Source organism: Phacochoerus africanus, chromosome 1 (assembly GCF_016906955.1).
Source record: "Phacochoerus africanus isolate WHEZ1 chromosome 1, ROS_Pafr_v1, whole genome shotgun sequence".
NCBI classification, from domain to species: domain Eukaryota; kingdom Metazoa; phylum Chordata; class Mammalia; order Artiodactyla; family Suidae; genus Phacochoerus; species Phacochoerus africanus.
Window position 1 is genome coordinate 227,829,782 of NC_062544.1, and position 21,466 is coordinate 227,851,247.

At 36.9% G+C, this 21,466-nt stretch overlaps 1 protein-coding gene across 1 annotated transcript in view; it reads left to right on the forward strand.

The window, feature by feature from the left end:
- The first annotated feature begins 38 nt into the window (after positions 1 to 38).
- Positions 39 to 21,466, forward strand: part of ATG3 (autophagy related 3) — a 31,248-nt gene continuing 9,820 nt past the window's right edge. Inside the window, exons 1-7 of the mRNA XM_047792602.1 lie at positions 39 to 519; positions 4,089 to 4,130; positions 8,671 to 8,720; positions 12,804 to 12,874; positions 14,211 to 14,318; positions 18,578 to 18,627; positions 20,994 to 21,075. Of these exons, the coding sequence (XP_047648558.1) occupies positions 448 to 519; positions 4,089 to 4,130; positions 8,671 to 8,720; positions 12,804 to 12,874; positions 14,211 to 14,318; positions 18,578 to 18,627; positions 20,994 to 21,075 (475 nt within the window). The 5' untranslated portion in view covers positions 39 to 447. The remainder of the gene's footprint in view (positions 520 to 4,088; positions 4,131 to 8,670; positions 8,721 to 12,803; positions 12,875 to 14,210; positions 14,319 to 18,577; positions 18,628 to 20,993; positions 21,076 to 21,466) is intronic.

Consider the following 21,466-nt stretch of genomic DNA (forward strand, 5'->3'; position numbering starts at 1 on the left):
AAGCGCGGCCTTTCTCGCGTCACGTGTCGGGGGAGTCCTGTGTCACGTGAGGTCCAGGTGGCGGCGGAGCTACGGCGAGAGAGTGAGAGGAGGAAGGAGAAGCCGGAAGGGGTGCGGGTGAAGCTAGGTGGAGAAGACAACTCCTGAGAGGGCGAGGGTGCGCGTGCGCCCGCTTTTTCCCCCTGAGTCGGCCCCGCCGCTCTCCCTTGCGGCCTGGTGACAGCTGGGCCCGGCCCACCGCGCGCTGCCTGGGGCGCGAGGAGCGCGCTCCCCGCTCTCTCTCGCCCCGCCGGCCGCCCCTCCCCCTCGTCCCGTCCGTCCCGTCGCGTCCCGTCGCCTCGGGTGTCGAGGCCAGTAGTCGGCGGCGGGGACGTTTTCTGACTCCCGATCCCTGTCCGGCTGTCCTTTCCACTCCGTCTCGGGGCCGGCCGCTCCTCCGGCCCCAGGATGCAGAATGTGATTAACACGGTAAAGGGAAAGGCACTGGAAGTAGCTGAGTACCTGACCCCGGTCCTCAAGGTAAGTGGGCTTGTCAGGGACTGTCACCCACACGCTTGGCTTTGCAGGGATCGAGGGCCGGGCGCCTGGAGAGTCACCTGGTTCTCCGGTGGCGAAAGGTGTGGGAAGGCGGTAGGAATGGTACGCGGGAAAAGGTGCAGCCCCTACATGCGGTCTTACCTAGCTGTTCCCTAGGTGTTTCCTCTGGCTCTTGGGTAATTTGGACCGACTCTGCATACTTCTGTCTCCCACCCTTCAGCACTCAGCTCCTCTTGGTACAGTCAGGTTGGATGGTGGTCCGTAGATAAGTGATTTTTGAGGACGTTAAATCCTAACATCGGAAGTCTTTTGAACTACTGAAATGAAGATTTTGCTTATCTTAAAAAATGAAATCAGTTTCGTATTAAAATGAGATGTCACCTTTTTCTTTCAAAGTTCATAGTAAGTCTCTTTTAATTAGGGGTTTGAAATAGTAAGTTGTGACTAAGGTCCCAAATTACTAGATTTCAGAAAAAGAAGGTGAAATTTGCAGCATTATTTCTTTCAGTACCATTTAATCCAGCTAACAGACTACACCCCCCTTTCCAAGTTTTTAAAATAACTGAAACTAGTTATTCATCTTGGACGTCAATGATAATAAGGAGTAGGCTGACCCTTCTAGATACTTGGTTTATTTACATTTTTAAAGATATTTTAAAGTAAAACTTGTAACACATTAGTTATTACAAGAATGACTGGTTTTACTTTCAAAGATACATTTCTAGAAGTGCATTCAAGTTTTTCTTTTATAACTCTTAAAAATGTTTTAGGAGTTCCTATCGTGGCGCAGCGGAAACAAATCAGACTAGGAACCATGAGGTTGCGGGTTCTATCCCTGGCCTTGCTCAATGGGTTAAGGATCCAGCCTTGCGGTGAGCTGTGGTGTAGGTCGAAGATGTGGCTCATATCTGGCATTGCTGTGGCTCTGGCGTAGGCTGGCAGCTACAGCTCCAATTAGACCCCTAGTCTGGGAACCTCCATTTGCCGCAAGAGCGGCCCTAACAAGCCAAAAAAAAAATAAAAAGCCAGTTTTAATTAAATGAATTTTATTATATTTATAGTTGTACAACCATCATCACAACATAATTTTAGAATATTTCCATCCCAAACCCCCAGTCCACCCCCACCCACTTGTCTCTTTTAAAGCTCTTTTAGGGTAAGTTTTTTGTTACTTTAACTTTATTTTTCCTTTCTGAAAAGCAAGCAGTGAGAGTAAATGAACAGCGATTTCTTGCTTAGTGGGTTTTTTTTTTTTTTTGTCTTTTGTCTTTTGTTGTTGTTGCTATTTCTTGGGCCGCTCCCGCGGCATATGGAGGTTCCCAGGCTAGGGGTTGAATCAGAGCTGTAGCCACCGGCCTACGCCAGAGCCACAGCAACGCGGGATCCGAGCCGCGTCTGCAACCTACACCACAGCTCACGGCAACGCTGGCAACGCTGGCAACGCTGGATCGTTAACCCACTGAGCAAGGGCAGGGACGGAACCCGCAACCTCATGGTTCCTAGTCGGATTCGTTAACCACTGCGCCACGACGGGAACTCCCTAGTGTTTTTTTTTTTTTTTTTTTTTTTTAACCTTTCAATTAAAGTTTTACAAATTTTGGTGTGAGGATGGAATATTCTTGGAAATGGTTGTTCCTCTTTATTCAAGAAGTTCCTCTGGTATGCTAAGAGGAATAGTGAACAGTTTTACTTTGCTCCCTTTCCATGCAAAGGGAAACGTTAGTCCTGTACTTTGTTTTTATATTTCTAAGAAGGATTTTAAATGATACTTGTTGGGCCAAGTTAAAAAAAAAATTTTAAATGAGAATTCCAGTATTGCTATGCTTTTATTTGTTGCTTATGAAACCCATCTAAATTAAGATTATTCAGTCGACTTTGAAATTTTGACATTTGATCATATGATTCTTTTGCATATTATATCATCTTTTCAGAAACATGTCTACCTAGACAAACAGGATTTAAATAATAAACCATTGTTATAGCTTTTAGTTTCAGGGAGAGTGGAGCAAAAGAAAGAGACCTCCCAAGATTAAATATAAAACTGCTATTTTATTGGACACTTGTATTTTATTGAACTTATAACATAGACTTCTGTTTTGAGAAATCATTCTACTTGTTCACCAAATGGAAAGGATGTGTTAGCTTGTTAGGTAGGTAGTTTTAGTAATAAGGAAAGCAGAATTAATAATCCTCTTCCTTACTCTTCCCTGTGCAAATTGTTGGTTTTCAGAGAGAATCCTTGTAGTTTCCTACTGGACATGGGGAAACAAGGGAAAAAAGCTAATGATTTCTCCCAGCCAGTAAACATTAAGAAAAATCATGGTTTGGACTTACTACTGGCTTTTAAACAAAAGCCCTTGCTCACTTCCATGTTATTTGTCAAACACTCTCTTGCCTTGGGTGTTGCATTAGTTCTTCCCTCTGCCTGAAATGCTCTTCCCCCAGACAGCCTTGTGGCTGATTTCTTTCCAGTCTGTAGTCACTTATCAGTGAATTCTTTGTTCTCTTGCCATCCTATTTTAAATAACCATTTATCTCCCTCCACCCCTACCCAGTTTCCTCTCTGCCTCACTTTTCTGTGTGGTATTTATTACCATTTGGCTTTTCTCCCTCTACTAAACTTTAAACTTCTTATGAGGACAAAGATGAGTTTGGTCCATTTTATTCACTCTGTGTCCCTATTACCTCAAATAGTGCTTGGCACATAGTAGTTGTTTGGTAAACATTTGTCGAATGAATAATGTTCCTAAATGAATCTTTTCATTTTTACAGACTTCTACACAAAAATCTTACATATAACTTAAACTTGAGAAAATTTTGATAATAACATCCTTCCTTTATTTATTTTATTTTATTTTTATTGTCTTTTTGCTATTTCTTTGGGCTGCTCCCACGGCATATGGAGGTTCCCAGGCCAGGGGTCGAATTGGAGCCGTAGCCACTGGCCTACGCCAGAGCCACAGCAACGCGGGATCTGAGCCGCGTCTGCAACCTACACCACAGCCCACGGCAACGCCGGATCAGTAACCTACTGAGCAAGGGCAGGGACCGAACCCGAAACCTCATGGTTCCTAGTCGGATTCGTTAACCACTGCGCCACGATGGGAACTCCACATCCTTCCTTTAGAGGAGAGATTATGTATAATATCTTGGTGGAAATGTGAATAATGGGAAAGTATTAAATGATTTATGATATCTAGGTTTGGTGTCTAATATTACTCAAACATCTTTAAGATATTTTTATTCTGTAAAATAATGATATTGGGTCATTTCGCAAAATTATTTTAATGTTTGTATAAACCTTTGAATGTTTTCCAAAGAGCTTTGCTCTAATAATGTAGCACTGATCAAAGTGTACTGTTAATTATTTTCATGTCCATTTTCCTCTTTTAGACTTGTGTGTTCCTTGAGGTCAGGTACCAGTGAGAGAGTCTTTTTTTTCTGCACATGCCCCACTTGCCTAGATGGTGCAAGGCAAATAGTCGCCCACAAACATGTTTTAATTCAAAGTGAAATAGTGTAATACTATTGGGCTTTTTTGCTCTCTTTAGGAATCCAAGTTCAAGGAAACAGGTGTTATCACCCCAGAAGAGGTGAGTATCGAAGATATTTTACAGCTATTTTACAATTAATAAAACTGGATGGCTTTTTTGCTTTATAAGAAAACATCTTGGAACTTTAAGTTTTGACTTGAGTAAAATTAGTTCCTGTTGACTGTATTAGCAATTTTGTACGGATTTCTACTTCCCATAGAAGAAAATGTAACTTCCCTCTCAGTTTGCCATTTCTCATTTTCCTGTAGTTCCTCTTTATTTAGAAATAAGGATGGGAGAGGGAGTGGAGAAGATTCCTACAGCTACTTATCGTACACTCGTATTTGTATTATATTGAGCTATGCAGTGGCCTCTCTGGTGTTTGCTCTGTCTTTACCCCAAACATGAGTTTTCGTGACTTTCCATTTGGAAACTTTGGCTCAATGCTTGGATATTAAGTTTTCTGTCAGTATTCAGCTTAAATATTTATTGCTACATACTTAACACTATTTTTTTTTGTCTTTTTTTTTTTGTTGTTGTTGTTGTTGCTGCTATTTCTTGGGCCGCTCCCGCGGCATATGGAGGTTCCCAGGCTAGGGGTTGAATCAGACCTGTAGCCACCGGCCTACTCCAGAGCCACAGCAACGCGGGATCCGAGCCGCGTCTGCAACCTACACCACAGCTCACGGCAACGCCGGATCGTTAACCCACTGAGCAAGGGCAGGGACCGAACCCGAAACCTCATGGTTCCTAGTCGGATTCGTTAACCACTGCGCCACGATGGGAACTCCTTAACACTATTTTTTTAACCGTTCTTTCACTTTTTCTACTAACCAAATAATGATGAATCAGTCTGCTTAATGCTGAACCTGATGACTGTGTTATAGGCCAGTTGTGCTTTATTGAATTTTTAACATAGAATTTTTGAGGAATCATTTTACTTGTTCACCAAATCTATATGATAAAAGTGTTCAACCCTTAGGTAGTTTATTTTATTATCTTTAGAGAAATAAATTCTGATCTAAAAGTACTTTTATTTATTTATTTTTTGTCTTTTTGCCTTTTCTAGAGCTGCTCCTGCAGCATATGGAGGTTCCCAGGCTAGGGGTCTAATCAGAGCTGTAGCCACTGGCCTAAGCCACAGCCACAGCAACGTGGGATCCGAGCTGTGTCTGTGACCTACACCACAGCTCAAGGCAACGCTGAATCCTTAACCCACTGAGCAAGGCCAGGGATCGAACCTGCCACCTCATGGTTCCTAGTCAGATTCGTTAACCACTGAGCCACAACGGGAACTCCTAAAAGTACTTTTAGACTCTGGTTTTGCAGATAGTTATGGTTGCATCAGACTTATGTTTTAGTCTTAATGAATGGCAGATAATGTACTCAAGCTTCACCTCTCTCACTAAAAGTATCTTCATTGGCAGTGGAACTTTACTCTTTGTTTTGAAAGAAACATTTTGAAATCAGCTGTGTTGTATGATCTGGCTGTAAATTAATTCCATGACCTCAAGCTAGAGAATTAACTGAATTCTCAGTTTTCAATTATGATGGGATCTCTTCAGTCTCAAATCCTTGTAAATTCAAAGAATGGTGTGCAGAACTGCCAGTTGCATCTAAAGTTGTCTTTATTTTTACTGAAGACACATGGTGGTATGGACAAAACCTAGAAGACATGGCTTCTAGACCTATTTCTCTAATTTCCCCTCTTCTGACTCCGGCAAATCAGTTAAGCTATCTAGGCATAGGCCTCATGTTTTCTTATCTATAAAATGAGGGGTTATGGCTTGACATTCTCTAAAGGACCCAGTCTGTCTTAGGCTCCATGTTTAATACCTTGAATGCCAAATGAAACTAAGTTTTGATCTTAAGGATATCATTAATGTTCTTGCCAGATACAATTGAGACATGACTCTTGAAACTAAGTATTTAAAATACAGAGCAGAGATGCAGGTATGCTGTTTTTCTTGTATCCTTTGGCTTTATCTCCTCTATGTAAAGGTGACTAATTGGTAAATAAATAGATGGAGTTAAGAGATTCAAGTGCATGGTCATTTTAAAACAGCTACTAATCCTACAATGAATAACTGTTACCCCTAATTGTATCATGAAGTGCTTTATGAATTTTCCCCTTTTTAAACAAATGCAAGCAAGGCAAACTAGCTCCGCTCTAGCTCTGCTGGGTACCAACCATGTAATAGTGGATTGAGATAGAGCACAATTATAAGGTTTAGTTAGAATGAGTCTAAAGGAAGAAAAATGGAATACATAATTTGCTTTGGATAAATGCTGTGCTGAGTTGATCTGTTCATTTGCTTTCTCTCACTCTTTCTGGGCTTTTGGCTATCAGCCTGTAAGTTTCTTTTGTTTTCATCAAGAGATGTGGAAGTATTGTATTTAAAAGAGGGACAGGTGTTATCTAACATGGTACTATCTGACTGAAAATACTTTACTATTCAACATGTGTATGACTTGAAGAAGTAGACGAGTAGTGAAAAAGACAGCTTGAATAATGAAGTTGATTATCAAAATTTTAATATTGATTCTATCTTGTCATTCAGTATTATCCAGTATTTAATCACTAAGGGAAATCTGCTGTAAACAATATTGAGAATTTAGAAATTTAAATTTTTCATTTGAACATAGGAAAAAGTAATAATGGCCACTGCCAATGAGAGCAGATACATGCATATGCTAAATATCAGTTCAATTCTATGTTGTTTTTTAGTTTTCCTTATCTTCTAGTGTTATTGCTATTTTTTTAATAGATGGCAGCAGAAGTGCTATGGAATAAAGTGTAGAGTTTTGGAGTTCTTGTGGTTCAGCAGGTTAAGAACCCAATGTAGTGTTCCTGAGGATGCAAGTTCTATCCTGGCCTCACTCAGTGGATTAAGGATCCAGCACTGCCACAAGCTGCATCGTAGGTGGCAGGTACAGCTCAGATTCGGCATTGTTGTGGTTGTGGCATAGGCCAGCAGCTGTAGCTCTGATTGGACGCCTAGCCCAGGAACTTCCATATGCTGCAGGTGTGGCCCTAAAAAGAATGAAACAAAACAAATAAAATATAGAGTCTTGTGACCTCAAGGCAATATCACTAAAGAATTTTTAACTTTTTTGTTCTTTTTTGGCTGAGTCATAGCTACGACCTACACAACAGTTGTGGCAATGCTGGATCCTTAATCCACTGCACCAGGCCAAGAATCAAACTTGTGCTACCGAAGAGACAACACTGGATCCTTAACCCACTGAGCCACAGTGGGAACTCCAAGCATTTAAAAATTTTTAATTCTTTGTTTTGCTTGCATTAAATTAATAGTCATTGTTGGTGGTGAATTAGTTCTTGATAGCCACAGAGTTAAGTGTAGCATCTGGTTGAGTGACCCCAAATGCTTAAAATTGGGGGAGAAAGTATTGTTTTCATTTGGGTTTTTGTCTTTAACCAGTTTAAATAGTAAAGAAATTCTTTAAAAGAACAGAAACGTTTTGTAAAGTTACTGTTGGGAGGACACAGCTAAATCTTATCTTGTTAAGCTATCTTAAAAGAAGTTAATATTTTACAGAGTTTTACTCTCTCAAGTTAAAATGGAATATTATCTGTAGATGTATTTTCTCAATCTTTCAATTAAAGAAAGACTTTAGAAGATTAAGGATAATGCAGTTTTTTGCTGTGTAATAAACTTGTGAACCATATATGATTTTAAGTTGGAGCTTTTGTGAAATAGAAGTAATTGGGGAAGTATGGGGACACTGCAGTTGTGCTCAACAGAATTTCATTTTCTGCTTTCAAAAATAGGTAGGATTTCTGTCTTGCAATAAGATCAGTTCATGTTCATGTATAATGGAAATTCTCAAAAGGTTAAACTACTTCTTCCTGAGTCTGTTTCTTATTTCTGAGAAACAAAAACTTGTACAATGTTCAGCCTGCCCAGAAAATCCAAGATTTGATAGAGGATTCAGTTTCTTAATTTTTTTTTTTTTGGTGTATTTTCCAGTTCAGCCCAGAAGCTTCTTTTTACCCCATTGTTTGGCACTACATTTCTTACTTTTTGTTAATAATTCCTTTAATAGTGTGAAAAAAACTTTCAAAATTAAATGTTACTTAAATTTAAAAAAAAAAGGAAACCTGTGTAATATGATGTAATAAACTATTCTTACAACATAGACCTGTATTTATTTAGTAGTTTTTTCAAAGGTCTTCATTGAGCTTTCACCCATCAGCAGGAGTCTCTCTACATTTTATTCATAATAATGGTTTTTGGCATTTTTGAATCCTGTTGTGTTGCCTTTATTCATTTCATGATATTATGTGTCTTTGGTATTATTTAATCCAATGATTAAAATTAAATAAAAATTAATAGCACTTGATATTTTTCTTCCCAAATTAATTTGAATTTTTATGGGTGTTAAAAATGTATAGTTTTAATAATATCCAAAATTAATTTTCAGGCTGGTAGAGCAAGTTGATAATGTTTGCATTTTAATTGACTGTTAAGTATCAGGGTTACTTATGATGATCCCTTTGATATTTTGCCACCTTGCATTCAGTGATATTCAATTTTTCTTTTTTCCTTTTTTCATATTCCTTCTAAATCTTGACTAGTTTGTGGCAGCTGGAGATCACTTAGTCCACCACTGTCCAACATGGCAATGGTAAGTAATTTTGAGTGGGGAAGAGAAAGTTCATAAAAGGTATGAGTTCATAATTACGACAGTTTGCGAAATAGATTAGTGCATGAAAATTAGGATGACCAGTTTAACCCTTTTGTAGTAGATTTTTTCTATTAAACAGTGCCCTAGTGATACCCAGTAAAATAAATGAAGAAAAAGTGTGCATTATACCTTTTATTTTGCTCTCTTAGCACAAAAGATGGACATTTTGAGATAATTACCTTTCTTCATTTGCCAGTATTCCCTTTCTTTAGAGTGTCTAGGTCAGTCCTGTGGCAGATCTTTAAAAAATAATTTTCAAAAGTTTAACACATTTGGTCAGCTATTTTTTGTTTGTTTGTTTGTTTTTGTTTTTGTCTTTTTGCCTTTCCTAGGGCCACTCCTGCAGCATATGGAGGTTCCCAGGCAAGGGGTCTAATCAGAGCTGTAGCCACCGGCCTACGCCAGAGCCACAGCAACGCGGGATCTGAGCCATGTCTGCGACCTACACCACATGTCAAGGCAATGCTGGATCCTTAACCCACTGAGCAAGATCAGGGATCGAGCCCGCAACCTCATGGTTCCTAGTCAGATTCATTAACCACTGTTCCACGACGGGAACTTATTTTTTGAATTTTTTATGACATTGATAAATGCAGATTTTGCAGAGTCTTGAGGTTCTTTAAGACCTTCTTTAAGATTCAAAAGTCTCTACATTTTTTAGAAGTTAGCTCAAAAGAGAGAATCATGATACCAAATAAGGTCTTAATTGGAAATCCACTTGTAACAGAGTTTTCCAATTTTTATCTTCCTTAAGTTTCTCTTTTAGTTTTAAAGAAATTTAAGCCATTTAGCAGTTCTCATAACATATTTTTAAAATATCTAAATAATAACATTTTTTTTGGGTTTTTTTTCCTTGTCTTTTTGCCTTTTCTAGGGCTGCTTCTGTAGCATATGCAGGTTCACAAGCTAGGGGTCTAATCGGAGCTATAGCCACTGCCAGCCTACGCCAGAGCCATAGCAACAGGGGATCCGAGCCTCGTCTGCGACCCACACCACTGCTCACAGCAACGCCAGACCCTTAACCCACTGAGCAAAGCCAGGGATCGCACCTACAACTTCACTGTTCTTAGTTGGATTCATTAACCACTGAGCCATGACGGGAACTCCAATAACAGAATATTTTAAAACAAATTCAGTTTCATTACTTTCAGTACTTAACGATAAAACCACCTGACAATGGCCAAAAAATTGATCCCAATACTGGCAGACTATTTTAATTAGGCTAGAATTGGGAGTTCTTGTCGTGGCTCAGGTTAACAAACTCGACTAGCATCCCTAAGGACGTGGGTTCGAACCCTGGCCTCGCTCAGTGGGTTAAGGATCCAGCATTGCCATGAGCTGTGGTGTAGGTCACAGACACAGCTCAGATCCAGCGTTGCTATGGCTCTGGCATAGGCCGGCAGCTATAGCTCCAATTGGACCCCTAGCCTGGAAACCTCCATATGCTGCGGGTGTGGCCCTAAAAGGACAAAAAAATAAAAAAATAATTAGGTGAGAATTGTTTGGAATTATTTTGTTTGGATATGAGTGATTTAGCTTGTTACATCATTTTTCCCTCAGTTACACTTTTTCAGTTGTAATTGAGTCATACAGTTTTGATTTGGGAGCAGAGGTTCTAGAATTAACAAGATTATGATTGATAATGTTTTCCTTAATGTCTAAAGAGCTTAAATAATTAAACTATTTAAAAATCGCAGTTTGGAACTCTCTTTCATTTGTGGTCCATCACTCTTAATTTTTTTTTTCTTTTTTTTGCTTCTTAGGGCCGCACTAGCGGCATATGGAGGTTCCCAGGCTAGGGGTCGAATGGGAGTTACAGCTGCCAGGCTATGCCACAGTAACGCCAGATCCGAGCTGCGTCTGTTACCTGCACCGCAGCTCACAGCAATGCTGGATCCTTAACCTGCCGAGTGAGGCCAGGGATCAAATCTGCAACCTCATAGTTCCTAGTTGGATTTGTTTCCACTGTACCACGACGGGAACTCCCTATCACTCTTAATTTTTTAATTTAACACTTGCAAAATAGTTCTTACTGCTTTTTTATCAATTGCTCTTTATCTTGTATAACATTGTTTTCTATGTACAAGAAAGGGCAAAATGTCAGGTTCATTTATTTTTTATGTCGTTGTCTTTCCTGTGTGTATTTCTGTTCTATATTTTCAGTTGTGTTCATACCGTAGAATCTCTCTGAAATAATCCCCCCCACCAAGTTTTTAAAACAACATTGAGCTAGGTTCTGGTCTGTAATTTGTAATATTTCAAGTCAAATAGGTATATAAAATTAAAATAATAGTAATTTTGTTGAAAAAGAACTAAATTAGGATTTTCTTCAATATGCATGATAGACATACATTTTCTTTATTCAGATGTCTTTGTTTTAGCTCTTAATTGCCTAATTAGTTATATGATTTAGAGTATTGTTACAGGGTTAGTATATATGGACTGGATCTTTTATGAAGAAGTAATTTATAATTCCACTTCATGAATTATGATGGTTGAGATAATTATTGTAACTTAGAAATTGTTATACCACACTCCAACATCCATACTCCTGGCTCTGGTTGGGGCCAAAGGAATTATTCTTTTTATTGTTTATTTATTTATTTATTTTTTGCTTTTTAGCGCTGCACCAGCAGTATATGGAGGTTCCCAGGCTAGGAGTCGAATGGGAGCTACAGCTGCCAGCCTATGCCACAGCCACAGCAACGCTAGATCTGAACTGCATCTGTGACCTGCACCACAGCTTACAGCAATGCTGGATCCTTAACCTGCTGAGCGAGGCCAGGGATCAAACCTGCAACCTCGTGGTTCCTAGTCAGATTCATTTCCGCTGCACCTCTTTGGGAACTCCTTTTTTTTTGGCTTTTTAGAAGAATTATTCATTTTAAATTCATGCTAGGAACTGACCATTTCTGTTCTGTATGCTCATGTCAACAAGTGCCATCATGACTGTATTATATCATCTTCCCTCAAACTTCAGGCATTACCATGATGTTGAATTTGACAATTGGGAATGGTTTAAAGAATCCTAGAAAGCTGCCAGATTGTATTAGGGCATTTCCTGGCTTTGTCTTATGCTCACATCTTTGGTTTGAACTTTAGACTGAAGTTGAAGAAGGCAGCAGAACTTCAGATTTATGCTCATTTATATTTGTGACTGATATTACATGCCACCCCAGCTCTGACCAATTTCAGTAGGTGACCCACAGAATTTTTGAGCATATTTCTTAGCGAGTTATTTCATAGTAGCCCCCCAAATCAGAGATGTTACATCTGGCTCTGACCCACAGGGGGAGTAGTTCTTGAGAGCAGAAGCCCCAGGCTGACTTGGCTTGATCCTGACTGTTCCACTGTCTGGCTTTGTAATTGTGCAACCTGACTTCTTTAAGCTTCTGTTTACTTACTTATGAAATGGCACTATTAATATCCCTTACTTCTTAGATTTCTGAGGATTATATGAAAATAACGCATGTTAGAGTTCTTGAGCACTTAGTAAAAAGATTTTTTGTTTGTTTTTGATCGTTATTATTCTTAACATTATTATCTTGTGATTCAAAGCATCTTTTAAGTCTTAGTTCCAATTTTAATACAGTGGTAGGAACATGGATCTTGTCAACCACCTACTTTGTTATGTAATGTTATGCAGCTATTTTCCTGCCTACACTTGGTTTTAAGATGAGAAATACTTTAAGATTAAAAATCTGAATGAGATTCTTTTTGTTTAGAAGGAAACATAATAGTTGTATGATACAGTTCTTTGTTATTCTACCCTTTTGTCTAATATGTAATCCAAATTTTCTTGGTCTGTCTACATCCGTTGGTACATTTCACTTTTAATATTGCTATGCTCTTCAGTGGCCTGACATATATCACTTGATGGCATCCTTCCCAAACAGTCCTAAAATAGTTTTCTGAGGGGTTTGGATTATGTAGTTTGTAGATTAATGTGTGATATCTTTTGTCTTTGCCTTTTAAAATATATATATATTTTTTGTATTTTGGTGCTTTGTATTCTTTTTAAAGGGCAACAGGGGAAGAATTGAAAGTGAAGGCATACCTACCAACAGGCAAACAATTTTTGGTCACCAAAAATGGTAAGAATCATGTTGTATATATTAGTAAATTTTACACAGTTATATTTTTTAAAAAAGCCTTAGCACTTACTTATCTTAATTTATGCTTAAAGCTGTACTTACAGTTTCTCTTAGAAATTTGGAGATTTAATGAAACTCTGGATTTTGTGTTGCTAGAGTATTTTTTGCCATACTTGATTTTTATCTCTTTCCTTTTTGATATTTCTTTTTGCCAAGAATTTAGTTTTAAGATATGAAGGAAAAATACCCTAAACAAAATTGGACTTCTCATTGGATTTTTAAGCTGCCTTCATCATCATAATCATTTCACCAATTTAATTTTAATTTTCTTTATAGACTTAAATTTTTCATGGAAAGTGTAATTGTTACTACCTTTGATATCTAAAATCTGAAAGCTAGAGGTTTTATTATCCATTGTGTCAGTGAAAGATTGCCTGTAGGCATAAAAATGTTTCTGAAACAGGTATTTAGGATGTTAATGAAATTATTTATGAAGCTAATTTGAAAACAGTATTAAAGATTTTTATAGTCCCTATCCAGTCACATAGCAAATACATTGATTTCTGTTCTAACTTACTCATTATAGGAAAGGAAAACATATGTACAAAACATCATTTTTTTAATTTCCTTCAGTATATGTTTCAATAAGATTTGCCATTTGTATCTTGCTTGTTTCAAAAAAATCAAGAGATTAATAGCATTTTGTTAACCCCACATCATACTGTGTTTATAATTGCTCAGTTTTAGGCTTATGAATGATACCTGTTAATTGATGTATTTGCTATATGAAACACTTGACACCATTATTGTATAAAAGAGTAATTTAGCAGGTTAGTGAATTTTACATCGATTTATCCATCATTAATAGCTAGAGCTTAAATATAATTATGAAATTCATATTGAAAGTTCCTGTAGTATTGGAAGCCAGAGGTCACCTCTACCACCTCTGAGTATGACAGGTGGTGACTCCATGTTCTGAGAGTAAAGCCATTAAAATGATGTATTATTATTCATTAGCCTGAGGTTGAACAATGTCATCTCTGGCTTCAGGCTTGCTGTTCTTTTACAGATCATCAGGGTAGAGAATACTTAGAATGCTCACAGTGGAGTGGGAGTCTTCTGACTAAAGCTATTTAGGGAAAGATGAGTGTGGTCAAATAATTACGTGTCCGTGGCCTGAATGTAACTCTTAAGTACATTTATTAGATATAATACTCATCTAATATTTTGGTTGTAGAAATATATTTTATGGAATAAATTTTCTTTATTTTCCCTAATGGATTTGTAGGAAGCAGATTGTGTGCTAGTAACTGGCCTTGCCATTTTTTTTTTATAGTGCCATGCTACAAGCGGTGCAAACAGATGGAATATTCAGATGAATTGGAAGCTATCATTGAAGAAGATGATGGTGATGGGGGATGGGTAGATACTTACCATAACACAGGTAAGAGGAGAACAGAATGGCATATGTTTAAATTGTTTAAACTCTTTTGCAATCTTTTGTAACAGCTTTGATTTAAAACAAAACAAAACCATAGTTTTGTCCCAGTAGACTTTTACCTGAAAAGAAGCAGGAGGACAAATTAGAAAAAAAGAAAAGAATGCCCCCGGGTGTGCAAAATTCCTATAGTACTGCTACTTTAGTAGCAATTTGAAAATATTCATATTGTTTTCTTTAGTTCTAAAAGCAAGAAAGCCATCAGAAATGCAGAGTATGCATACTACTTTGCTTTAGAATCCCTTATGTATATGTCGTCCCATCACTCAATGACAAACTTAGGTTTCAGGACAGGAACCATGCTGTACTCATGTTTATTTTACTCAGAGACATGGCATTTAAAAATCTTTGGTAGTTTGTTGAATGATTACTGAAAGCATTGTAAGGACTATAGGCTTCATGAAGGTGGAGATTGTTGAATCTTCAATATCTAACATAATATCTGATATAGAAGTTGTTCACTACATTTTTATTAAATAATTAAATTTAAACCTTTAATAAGAATATGTCTGCACAAGCTGTTGTAACTGAATATGATTTTTTCAGTTCACTTCATTACAACTTATTTTGCCAGAATGTCTATGTAACTGTAAATGCCTATTATTATATGCTGCTATAGCTAACTACCATTAATGATTTAGTTTTAATAAAGAAAATATGTTCCAAGTTTAAATCTAGGATACTAAAAACAAGTTTTCTGTCTCTAGCTCCTGGCAAGTAGGAGGTATATCAAATGTCTCAAACTTAGTGCTGTTAACATTTTGGGCTGGATAGTTGTCATAGCATTTCCTGTGCATTGCAAAATGTTTAGCAGTATCTTTGGGCTCTACCCACTAGACACCAATAGCATTCTCCCAGTTGTGACAACTAGAAATGCCTCTAGACGTTGCGAAATACTCTATGAAGGCTAAAATTGCTGCCCTCTGTTGAGACTCATGGCAGTAGTCAGAGGGCTAAATAATCTGCCCAGGAAAAAAAGTACCTCATTGAGTCAGTTTCTCCTCTACTCTGAGTAAAGGACACTGCCATCTGTTTCATTATGATGATTTTGAAATAGATGCAGGACTTGAGCTCCTTGATTTGAAACTTTTCTTCCTTTTTTTTTTGTCTTTTTGCTTTTTCTAGGGCCACACCCGCGTGTGGCGTATGGAGGTTCCCAGGCTAGGGGTCGAATAGGAGCTATAGCTGCCAAGCCTACGCCCCAGCCACAGCAACACGAGATCCGAGCCTCATCTTCCCCCTACACCATAGCTCACAGCAACGCTGGATCCTTAACGTACTGAGCAAGACTAGGGATTGAACCCGCAACCTCATGGTTCTTAGGTTCACTAACCACTGAGCCACAATGGGAACTCCTGAAACTTTTCTTCTTTAATAGGTTGAAAGTTATATCAATGCCCAGAGAAAATAACAGATTGAATAACTCCTTAAAATAATTTCAAATACCATCATATTTTCCCACTGAGTAGTGCTATTAGACGGCTCCCCCTCACCCCCACCCTGATCTTTCCATTATCTTGCAGCTGCTCTGCTTTAGTCTTCACATGATTGGAAGAAATGGGTAGCACGTCTGTAGGAAATTGTTGATTGACTAGAGCCATGGGTTATAGCACTGTTTCTGATGTCAATAAGTTTCTCTTTTGTCAAGTTGTATTGTGTTTCATAATCCCTATCCCAAAATCCAGGTACATTTTTACAAAGGCATTAATCGCAGAGATAAGTAGTTGTCAGTATGATTGGATGGACAGAAATCTATCACAGAAATTCTAAGGAAATGCTTACCTTACTGACAGGAGACAAATATCATTTTCTTTTCTTTTTCTTTTTCTTTTTTTCTTTTTTTGCTTTTTAAGGCCACACCTGTGGCATATGGAGGTTCCCAGACTAGGGGTCAAATTGGAGCTACAGCTGCCAGCCTATACTACAGCCACAGCAACACTGGATCTGAGCCGTGTCTGTGACCTACATCACAGCTCACAGCAATGCCTGATCCTTAACCCACTGAGCAGGGCCAGGGATTGAACTCACAACCTCATGGTTCCTAGTCGGATTCGTTCCGCTGAGCCACAATGGAAACTCTAATATCATTTTCTTATGTGGAAAACAATATAGTATCATATGTCAGTTAATTTGGTGTACATAATAAATGCTAAGTAATGTCTATGAGAGATACGCTTAGAATTTTAAGTTTAAATTATATTCTGATTGTATTAAGCAGTGTTTCCAACTGACTCAGAAGTCCAGGGTACCTAGTTCTTATTTGCCTTAGTTACCTTTGCTTTATCCCTGCTTTTCTTCTCTCATGTTTCTTTTATTTCTGTTAGCCCTTGTATTAGTCATAGTTCTCCAGAATAACCATGGATATAGATATAGATAGGTTTATTTTGAAGAATTGGCTTATGCGATCATGGGAACTAGAAATTCTGAAATGTATATAGGGCAGGCTGGCCAGCAGCCTGAAGACTCAGGGAAGGCTTGATTGCTGTGGCTGGAGTCTGAGGGCAGTCTGGAGGCAGAATTAATTCTTCTTCTAAAACACTTCTGTCTTTTTCTCTTAAGGCCTTCAATTGCTTGAATGACGCTCACACACATTATGGAGGGTGATCTGCTTTACTGCTTTACTTTATACTGACTTAAATGTGAAGCACAGCTAAAAATACCTTCATAGCAATGTCTAGACGGGTGTGTGATCAAACATCTGGACACAGTTACCTACCCAGGTTGACATAAAAAATCAATCATCACAACCCTTGAGAGTATTACCTTCATTAGAGTCATTTGAGCTTTCCTTTCTTTTACTGGAATGTCCTACTATTAGCAGACTCTGGTTTACTACTACATTACATTTATACAGTAGAAGAGGTTTATTTTCTTTATGCGAAGTAGTAAATTCAATAAATTGTTTTGTAATACCAATTCATTATATGAATATTTGGGTTTTACTGTTAGAAAATAATCATACCTATTATAAAATAATTTCTAGGAGTTCCTGTCATGGTGCAGTGGTTAAGGAATCCAACTAGGAACCATGAGGTTGCGGGTTCGATCCCTGCCCTTGCTCAGTGGGTTAACGATCTGGCGTTGCCGTGAGCTGTGGTGTAGGTTGCAGACGCGGCTTGGATCCTGCGTTGCTGAGGCTCTGGCATAGGCCGGCGGCCACAGCTCCGATTTGACCCCTAGCCTGGGAACCTCCATATGCCATGGGAGCAGCCCAAGAAATAGTAAAAAAACCAAAAATAATAATAATAATAATTTCTAGAAAAACTACTATGAAGTAAAAGCTTTATGTTAGAGCTGTGGGTTGTGACATTTTCCATTTATAAAAGTGATTCATTCTTTAGTTTGGATATATTGAACAGATATATCAAAGCTTTAGAAGATTAAAAAAAGGAGCACAGCATATTTTGTATTTAGAGTTTTTTTCCTTTAATATTTCCCATCCTTGTTGAACTGTCTGAGAACATTGATGGATATTTTGAATTAGAAATATTATTTAGCTGATGTGTGTGCTACCATCTGCTTAATGCCACCTTCTTTGATGCAAGTAGCTGCTTAATGAGGTACAGTGGACAGAGCATTTAATCCAAAAGTCAGCAGGTGTCGATTTGAATTCCAGGTTCTTCATGTAACTGTGAAACTTAAGCAAGTTACTCTTTCTCTAGAGACTTTATTTCTTTATAGGGAGAAATTATTACCTTAACTACCTAACAGAATAGTATTTGTTATTATAGAAGATGTGGAAACATTAAAATAGAAAATCTGAATAAATGTGATATTACTTACCTCTGGATAGCCCAGATTTCTGAAGGAAATAGTATATTTAATATAACCAGTATTTTGTTTACAAAATTTCAATGCAAGTTTAAAAGTAAACATGACTCCTGTAATCTCTTAATCTGTTCACTTTCTGAGAATGTTTATTTTAATAGACTCACAAAAGAAAGTAAACAAGTGAAGAATAGTAAATGAATGATAGAGTAGGATATTCATGGAAAAATTATTAAATTGATATTTAACATTATTTTGTTTTTAATTTGAAAGATGCCTTTGGGATTATTTATTCCTATTAGAGTTCATTTATAAAAGTGCTACTAACATTGCTTCCTCATTTCAGAGAACTTGTGAGTGTTATTGTATTGCTCAAATCAGGATCAAATGGAGGATGTTTACAACTTAATTATTATTTTCTGCTGAATTTTAAACAGGTGTTGCAGGAATAACTGAAGCAGTTAAGGAGATTACACTGGAAAGCAAGGTACTGGTTAGTTATATTTCAAAATTCAGTGACCTTGTTATTTACATATATATATATCTATATATATATACACACACACACATATTTTAAGATTACTCATATCATTCTTACACAGCTCTATTTATTATCAAGTTCTTTTAAATTCCAACTATTTTATTCCCTCACATTTTTCAATATCAGCATACCAAAACTCTACTGTCTCCCAGGGTTTTCTCTTTTCCTTACTCTGTCAAATGGTTAGGAAAAGTATTTTTGAGATTGTAACTGGTTAAAACCTATACATTCTTACTAATTGAGAAGACTTCTCTAGGCCAGTTTAAAAGAAATGACTTTTTTAAGTACCAAACATTCTATAAGTGGAGGTTTTTTGAGGGGATTTATTTATTTGCTGATTAGTAGATGCTGATGGTATAGTGTTTAAAATTTGTAGTAATTCATTTCTTCCATAGTTTTTAAATAATTTACTGCTAGTTTGAGGAGTTTCTTGGAGTTTTTTGTTTTTGGCTTTCGTTTTCCTTTTGAAAATTTAAAAGAAACTTTAGTGTATCTTTTTTTTCTTTTTTTTTTTTTTTGGCTATTCCTGTGGCATGAGGAGGTTCTTGGGCCAAGAATCAAACCTATACCACAGCAGTGACCAGAGCCACAGCAGTGACAGTGCCAGATCCTTAACCAGCTGTGCCACAAGGGAACTCCAAGATTGTGACATTTTGAATGAATGGAAGCTAAGTTAGTTGGGTTTTATTGTACAGTTTATATGGGGGGAGGGTAAAAATATATCATTGAGTAGAACTTTTCTGTTTGAAAGTTTTCAGTTAATTTAGAGTATCTGCATTATATTAGTTTTTCATTTCTATAGAAAGAATAAAGTTGTCTTCATATTTTTATATAGTTTGAAATGATAGGAAAAAAATAGTACAAAATGCCTCCCCTATTTTCTTAACTGTTGTGTTAATAGTCAGGTGTTCCTCTCTTGTCTTTATGAAACATTCAACTACAGTAGTTCCAAGTTTAAGATATTCTTCTTTGTGTGTTTTTGTCATTCGGCTTTTTTGGGATTTGTTACTGGGGCATAACAGAAGGTATCAAAAACCAAAACAAGTTGTTGTCATTGTTTTTCTAGTGTACAATTTTATGCTTGCTAGAGATTAAAGTTCAGTTCGTTAGCCTGATAATTCATCCTTTTGAAGTTCTGCTTTTTTGGGAGAGTTTGAATAACTAAGGCAAAATAACATAAATGGCTTTGTTGCTTCAGAAGCTCTTGTTTACTCCAGCCATTAGTATGTATACTTCAGGCTTTGGGAGTGATAAATGACAGAGGAGTGTAGAAAGCATTCCTTTGATAGATTTGTGGTATGTCTTTCAAGGATTTTTAATAACTGCAATAATGATTACTATTGTTCTTGATTTCCCTTTTAACATCTTTATGTCCTACTAAAGGTGGAATACTTAGAATACTTTAAACCTGGAATATATCTTCCTTCATTTCCTGTTTAATATAGAATTCACATGATTTTTTATAATTTAGTGCTTAGAATACTTGCTAACCAGATCCGAAATTAATCTTTGTTGATGATTTCTACTGTATCAACTATAAACATCACCAACATGATTAAAACTTCTCTTAATGATCAATTTGTTACATATTGGTGTATCTGAAAATTATCCAGATGCTGACAGTTTTTCTTTATGTAATAATGATACCTACAATTAAGTTTCTGGTGGTAAATAAAACTATCGCTAACTAAAATTGTAATTTAGGTGAAACTAAATGTCCAATTTTTTGACCTACCTTGACTTCAGATTTTTAAAATATTAATTTGGTGAAAATGATAATTATATATTATGTTAGGCTTATCTTTGGTTAAGATTATATCATTCTGGTACGAATATAGCTAAGAAATTGAACTAAAATCTTCTGTGTTGTAATAACTGTAATTGCCTAATTCAGCCAGGATGTTTTTAACACATTAGAGAATATAATACTTGATTTATAATAATAAATTTAACTTATAAATGTATCATGATATATAAGTGTATCCTTTTCCCTTTAAATTAATGGCATGAATTAACTTTCAACTGATTTTGTAATACTAATGAATTGGTTAACTAAAAATACTGTTTTGTTGAAAATACAACTGGCAACTATTTTTAGAAGACTCTTGGTGCTTCTGTGATATGCCTTATATTTTTTCAGCCACAGCACTTAGCACACCACTTAATGATTGGTTTATGGATTTATCATCTGAAGTAGGGGTTTCTTGAACATAGGAAATATCTTATTTTTACAGTGGTTAGCACTGTGCTGGCATGTGGCTCCTCAGTATTTGAATATATTTAAGCAACTTTAAATATAATTCATTTCACAGGATGGTATAAAACTCCAGGATTGTTCAGCATTATGTGAAGAGGAGGAAGAGGAAGATGAAGGAGAAGCTGCAGATATGGAAGGTATTTATGTTCTACATTTTCTTTAACCACAATAAAATATTAATTTTATTTATTTTTTTAGCTGAGTAAAGCATTTAATTTTTTAATAATGATTTTTATTTTTTCTGTCGTAGCTGGTTTTCAGTGTTCTGTCAAAAATATTAATTTTGGAATATATGTAATTCATGTGATTAAGAATTCTACTTCACTGAGTTCTAAATTTTAACAGTTGCACTTATGATAATGATCCTTATCTCTTTTTTTTTCTGTCCATGCCTGCGGTATGTGAAAGTTTCTATGCCAGGAATCGAACCCACTATGCAGTTGCCGCCTATGCCACAGCTGTGGGAACACTGGATTTTTAACCTGCTATACCACAAGGGAACTTCCTGATAGTGATTCTTAATGAGGC